Source organism: Miscanthus floridulus, chromosome 10 (assembly GCF_019320115.1).
Source record: "Miscanthus floridulus cultivar M001 chromosome 10, ASM1932011v1, whole genome shotgun sequence".
Taxonomy (NCBI): domain Eukaryota; kingdom Viridiplantae; phylum Streptophyta; class Magnoliopsida; order Poales; family Poaceae; genus Miscanthus; species Miscanthus floridulus.
The window spans coordinates 36,202,266-36,209,337 of NC_089589.1; the positions used below are offsets into that span (position 1 = coordinate 36,202,266).

Below are 7,072 nucleotides of genomic sequence, written 5' to 3' on the forward strand. Positions count from 1 at the left end.
CCCTGCATTGACCCTATAAACATTCTTTATTCCCCAATAACGCGAAATCGCCATCGACAGAAATTAAAAAAACGCATCACAAGAACCGAAGTAAACACCGGCCAGAACGATGCCTTGGTTCCCTTGCAAACCATTTCGAAACTCCCAAATCACTCCCCTGATTGATTGCATTGGTGGAGGTGGAGCTTTGCCAATAAACAATCATTTGACACCTAACTTGTTCTGCTATAAAAGGCTCAGGGCTACCCAGCCTCCAACACCATCCAACATTCACAAACACCACCTCTTCTCCTTCTAATTCTTCTTCTAATCTTCTTCTTCTTGGTTGTCTTCCACCTCCCGATCGAGCTCTCGCCATTGTCAATCCATCCATATACAGCCAACCAATTCTCCGAAGGAGCTACCGCTTGCGGCGATGGCGATCCCGGTGATTGACTTCTCTAAGCTGGACGGCCCTGAGAGGGCCGAGACCATGGCGGCCATTGCGTCCGGGTTCGAGCACGTCGGGTTCTTCCAGCTGGTGAACACCGGCATCCCCGACGAGCTGCTGGAGCGGGTGAAGAAGGTGTGCAGCGACTGCTACAAGCTGCGGGACGAGGCGTTCAGGGACTCCAACCCCGCGGTGAAGGCGCTCGCCGAGCTCGTGGAGAAGGAAAGCGAGGGCGTCCCTGTGAGAAAGATCGAGGACATGGACTGGGAGGACATCTTCACCCTCCAGGACGACCTGCTATGGCCTTCCAACCCTCCCGCCTTCAAGTGAGTGTCACAGATCATTCTTGGTTCTGCCTTTCTCAGCTCATCAGCCAGTAGCTTAATTAACCTTCTTTTGTGTTTGATCTTTGATGCATGCAGGGAGACGATGATGGAGTACCGCAAGGAGCTGAAGAAGCTGGCAGAGAAGATGCTGGGGGTGATGGAGGAGCTGCTGGGGCTGGAGGAGGGCCACATCAGGAAGGTCTTCACCAACGACGGCGAGTTCGAGGCGTTCTACGGCACCAAGGTCAGCCACTACCCGCCGTGCCCGCGGCCGGACCTCGTGGACGGCCTGCGCGCACACACCGACGCCGGCGGCCTCATCCTGCTGTTCCAGGACGACCGCTTCGGCGGCCTGCAGGCGCAGCTTCCCGACGGCAGCTGGGTCGACGTCCAGCCCCTCAAGAACGCCATCGTCATCAACACCGGCGACCAGATCGAGGTATGCGCGCGGTGATCATGCACGCATATTCTTCTTCCACTATTCTATATTCCCTTACATATAAAAATACATGCCATTGAATGCATGGGACGGTGGACTTGCGGAGGTCGCCTTGATTAGATTGCACTTGATCAATAGCGAACAGCTTAATTGTGGAGACTAAGTGCTTGCTTATATTACTGGCTGATGATGATCCATTAGAACAATATACAACTGCGTATGGGTCAAATAAATTATGTCAGGATTTCATTTGGTGGCCTTCTCTGATTCGTCAAGATCCATGAATTCCTAATTCCTTTATAAAAAAAAAAGATCCATGTATTCCTTATGAAACTTAGAATGTCAAAACCTTACCTTTGTTAGTTTGGTTGTTGACATGTACTGCTGTACCACCTCTGCAAGTTACTTGTGACTAACGAGGACGAATTTAATTACTTATCCTCTGCCGTGATGCATGGTGGTCGCATTGATAGGTGCTGAGCAATGGCCGGTACAAGAGCGCGTGGCACCGCATCCTGGCCACCCGCGACGGCAACCGCCGCTCCATCGCCTCCTTCTACAACCCGGCGCAACTGGCCACCATCGCTCCAGCGATCCCGGCGGCCGCCAGCGACGACGACTACCCGAGCTTCGTGTTCGGCGACTACATGGAGGTGTACGTCAAGCAGAAGTTCCAGCCCAAGGCGCCCAGGTTCGCAGCCATGGCGACGACGACCAAGTGATGATGACCAGCTAGCAGAGAGCTTGCAGTGCTTGCCAGCGACATGATCTCAACTTGCGAGAGGCTAAATAAATATTCATAGTCAAGTTAATCGTGCGATTAAGGTACGGGCTTGTATGATAAGTAGGTTGTTAAGTGTGTGGTTTAATGTGTGTGTAGAATGGACGTGTCATACAAATGTGTGTGTTCGTGTGGATGCCCTGCAGCGAGCAGTCACAAGAATATATATCTAATTGTGACAGATAAGCTTGGGTGCGGTGAGCGGTGGATCTGTGGTCAACGGGTGCTAGAGTGATTTGTAGCTTAAAATGGCATCTGCCAGATTACTTCTCCACTTTTTTTTTTTGCACTTTTCTCTTCATCAATTTGGGTCATCAAATTGTTCATGTGGTCAAGTGGTTTGTAATTGTACATTACACTGAGAAACTATATATTACTAAATACAGTTTCAGGGCTTATACTTAGGTCCTGCTTTTGCTTAAATAAAAGTATTCTAATCATAAAAAAGAGAAGTTCAAGATATATGTGATGTGATCTGCTAAACGTAACTTTTAAATGTTATATAGCTTAAAAGAACGGTAAAGCTAAATAGCGCTTGGGTGTTTTAGACGTTCCTAGCACTCATTGATTTTAGCCTACTAGTCCATCAACCCGTGCTCTCGCACGGGTTTGAATTTTAGGAGATATATAAGTTTAGGTACTATTTAATAATCACTTCATTCTAAATTATAAGACGTTTTGTTTTTTAGATATATTATTTTTACTATGTATCTAAACAGTACATTTAAGTGTATAACTAAAGTTATATATTTAGAAAACTTAAGACGTCTAAAGTTATGTATTTAGAAAACTCAAGACATCTTATAATTTATAATAGAGGGAGTTACATCTGACTAATAAAGAATTACTTATATTGAATTATATATTTTTCTCTTTGTTTATTTTCTAACAAAATAGATACTTTGTAGTCTATATCTAGTTACCAGGAACTTATTAACTACTGTTTTTTCAAAGAACTAATCTATATTTTTTTATCCATATCCATATTTTTTCTTTTGTATGTCACCTCTATATATTTTAAATATAAAATGATTTTGAAACCTTATCATTAATCACAGTGGCTCTTGTTGCATCATGTACCTTATGAAGCCATAAATCTAAATTTTGATTTTTCAAATTTGTTCTTATCAATTGCTATGTATTTATTTTATCTCTTAATGTTAAGTTGAAACTCTTGTGCTTATTGTATCTTTCATTAACTCTCATTTTTGCACATTTTAAAAAAGAATTTTATGCCATAGAGTATGTTCTTATTAAGTAGTACAGTAGCACAAGTCATTATTTGAAACATGCATCATATCGCTTAAGATAAGTCATAGAACTTGAAGTGACAGGAGTAGCCGTGCTAATCTCAAGATTATTTTAATACTTATACCCTATACTCTAAAGTATTATGTGGCAGAACCACCCAAATTATGCTGGCCCACGTGTACCCGTCATTGTCCTAAAGACTTCTGACTGCTGTACACGAAAGCCAGATAATCCGGTAGTCTATCGGGTGTCCTCGGGGAACCCTGAATCATCCACATTTTACAACTCATACAGGATCAACAATGGAGTTACTACAACATTACAACATTGATACAAAAATTTCATACACCGGAGTTGGGGAAGATTTACAAAATTAGGTTACAAAACATATTATGTGCCTTTAAGTAACACTTGAGTTCGTAAAGTTGAGTAGAACTACCGAAGTAACTTAAGTGAAGTAACTAAGATAGAAGAGACGATCAGATCATGTCGAGCCCACCGACATGACCTTGATTAGCAGCACAAGTCAGAACCTGCAACAGGAGTTAACAAACCCTGAGTACTTGAGGGTACTCAATAAGACTTACCCGACTAAAAGAAAAGACTCAAAGGGTATAAAGGCTTAAAGTTAAGGTAGAAGTAAGAATAACATTTGCAGAAAAGCTTACTATAAGTGGATCCTTACTTTCAATGTTTTAGCTTCGTATTAAGTTTATCAGTAGTATCCAGTTTGCACCTGATCTAGCTCAATCACTTCATTAAGCATCTCAACTCATTTCATCTCATAACCATAAGTCACCATGTTCCATTGATTAACTACGATGTAGATCGGGGAATCGAGTCTCCATAACCGAGGAGCACGACGATTCGAATCGATTTGGCCTAGCTGGGGCTTCCTTACCACACAACATATGCAGGTCCTACACCTACATATATCAACCTCTCCAAGGATCCTCCAAAACGAGACTAGGTTCGCGCCACCCGAGAATACAGTACTCTACCGCCCTACGTCAACCCGGTGTACTTCAAACGTCCTCCTGAGATGCCTGTAGGGTGGGTACACGCTATTCCCATCATCTCTCCACTCCCAGTGCACGGTTGTCCGTTCTCATAATGGAATAGCAGAGGTAGCAGGCTTATCGAAGTATGTGGCCAGTACTGCAAAGTCTCGACTCACATAGGTCTACAACGGTATGGTCCTCAATCGACTTAGGTGAAGCACTACACCAACTCATTTCACGGTGCAAGCCACCCGCCCGATCTTAGCTTTAATATTATCATAATCATCATCATAGTGTTCTCATAGCCCATAAGCCGAGCCAAGAAGATCAAAAGGTAAACCTATTTCTCGCGAATGATTAAATCATCATTCGACTTCTACCGAAGTCTAAGCATTACTAAGCATCAGAGGTATCGACCTACATACTAGTGGGGTTAAAAGGAAGATATTTGAATAAATCAAGGTAGTCATGGAGCAATTGGTTATACAACCAATTCCTATTTTACTTAATGCACATATCATAGGACTCGAATTATAAAAGTATTTGTAAATACAAGGAAAGGGTTGTATGCTCGAGGGCTTGTCTGCGTTGCAGAGAAGGTTAGTTCCATAGAGAGACCATGGAGTTAGACTTGACATCATCACCACTGATGAATGAACCTTCTCCAATACTTGATGGACACGAACCTTCTCACTCACATGCACTACACATAAACGAATGATGCATGCTTTAGCATGATGGAATGCATGACATGATGCATCCAAGGTAAAGCTAAGCAAGACTTTATAAGCTACATCAACAAATGTCTTCTAGTTATTACAAAAGATATATTTACTTAGATGATTAAGACCTGGACATGGAGAAACATACATAGCTTAATCATTTTACCCAAGAGGTTGTATCTAAGAAACAATCAAGATCACATACATGCATTCACTAAAGAAAGGCTTAATTAACTAAAATGCATTTTTAGTGTTCATTAACTCAAGTTGATTATGATCATAACAAGATAGTAATTACTTTGCCATGAAACAGAAGGGGTGAATGTGTTTCATGGTCTACAATCAACTCCACAATTACACCCAAGTCTTATTATGATTTATGCTAATCATTTTAATATTTATTTACTAATTAACTAAGCATATAATTAAGGATATAATTAAACATCATCAAATTAATACCAAACTTTTTGTATAGGTTGATCGTATCATAAAACAGTTACACAAAAAGTTTCACAACTAAAGGATATTTATTTTAGCCTACAAAAATCATGGAACAAGCATTTATTAATTAAAAGAGATAATTTTTAAACATCTAAAAACTATTGATTTTCATGGTTTCATATTTTTCCTACATAGATCACATAATGAAGAGGATATAAAAAACATTTCATGATTTTATCACACTTATAAAATTAGTTATGAAATTCACAAGTTTCAGTCAAAAACAGAAAAAGCAAAAAAACCCTGTATAATACTGTTCACATGAGTCACGGTCTGTGCAGTTAGCCCCCTAGAAAATCTTCTATTTGAAGCGCAAGTCCCTGGTCGCGATTTAGAGCAGAGGAGGTGCACGGCGAAGACTCTTTCTGGCCGGTTGATGCTCGTCGGCGGCGAGGGAGAGGCGTAGTGGCACGGAGACACGGACGTGTCGAAGCACACCTGCACCTGGTCCTGGCATGGACGGAGGCGGTCCGTGGCTCCCTGGCCACGCACGCGGGCGGACCGCGGTGGTCGTGCCGGCGGCGGCTGCTGCAGGCGATGCTCCGGTGGCGGTGGCGGTCAGAGGAAGGGCTGAGGAGGCACAGAGTGATCTGAGGAAGGTTTCGGCGCAGTCAGCTTGAGCGAAGGAAACTCGGAGGCAGTGGACAGGCGGCGGCAAAAACATGGCGGTGGCAGAGCTCGAGAGCTCGACGTCGGCCATGGCGGCGATCGGCGCTACAGAGGACAAGGAGAGGGCTGCAGGGAAGGATAGGAGAAGATTAAGGAGGCGGAGGAGCTGGCTGCACAAGCTATTGGGCAGGGACAGCTCGATGACGGCAAATTTGGCCGGTGAAGCAGAGCTGCCGCCGGCGGACAGAGGAAGAAAAGAAGAAAACGGCGGCGGCGGCGGGTTTTAAAGGCGAGGACGCAAACTCCAAATTTGCCAGTGCCTTCTCGAGCTCTCCACACAGACGAGTACGTGGCCACGCGCGCGGACGGCGCTAGAAGGCGGCCACGACGGCGAGCATCGGTGGTGAAGAGGCAGACGAGCTGCTGCTGCCGGTTTTACTGTTCACAGCCTGAAACCCCAACTTCAGCTCACTTGTTCTCTCTATTTGATGGTGAAGAGGCAGACGAGCTGCTGCTGCCAGCGAGCAACGTGGTCATCTCCTTTAACAAAAGTTGTTCATCCAACAGAGCTCTCCAACTTTGCTTTAAGGATCAACATCTAAAGCTAACTGGTTAGGAAGATTTTAAAATTTGAAAGCATGAACATGAAACTGGAAAACTGAATTTCATTTCAGGATTTTGCAACCTGCTTTTGATTAGCAAACTTTGATTAATAACTAATGGTCAAACATCTATCAAACGTAACAACCAATTACACAATATCATAGCTCAAGCACACTACCAATTTATGAAGCAAGCATTGCACAAATTTTATTTATAAAAAATCATTTGATAATTCTCCAAAAATTGAACTTAACACTGATTTCCAGGACTTAAAACAAAAAATGGCGAGTGTGTAAAGACCGCATTGAATTCAATTTCTGAGCTCAAGTTTAAACATATTTGACTTGAATACATCACACAAATTTGATTCCATTTTCAAGAATATACTTTAAACAACAAAGTTTCTATT

General features: G+C 43.0%; 1 protein-coding gene across 1 annotated transcript; it reads left to right on the forward strand.

The window, feature by feature from the left end:
• The first annotated feature begins 268 nt into the window (after positions 1-268).
• On the forward strand, positions 269-2,265 carry LOC136490017 (1-aminocyclopropane-1-carboxylate oxidase-like). Its single transcript, XM_066486523.1, has 3 exons — positions 269-756; positions 853-1,195; positions 1,669-2,265. Exons 1-3 carry the CDS (start codon positions 416-418, stop codon positions 1,915-1,917), a joined length of 933 nt encoding a protein of 310 aa, XP_066342620.1. The 5' UTR covers positions 269-415; the 3' UTR covers positions 1,918-2,265.
• The last annotated feature ends 4,807 nt before the right edge of the window (positions 2,266-7,072 follow it).

What these genes read in the sequence shown, in the direction of transcription:
- LOC136490017 (XM_066486523.1), top strand. Translation starts at nt 416, where the DNA reads ATGGCGATCCCGGTGATTGACTTCTCTAAGCTGGACGGCCCTGAGAGG. An exon ending in TCCAACCCTCCCGCCTTCAA is followed by an intron (nt 757 to 852) that starts GTGAGTGTCACA and finishes TGATGCATGCAG; the next exon opens with GGAGACGATGATGGAGTACC. An exon ending in ACACCGGCGACCAGATCGAG is followed by an intron (nt 1,196 to 1,668) that starts GTATGCGCGCGG and finishes TCGCATTGATAG; the next exon opens with GTGCTGAGCAATGGCCGGTA.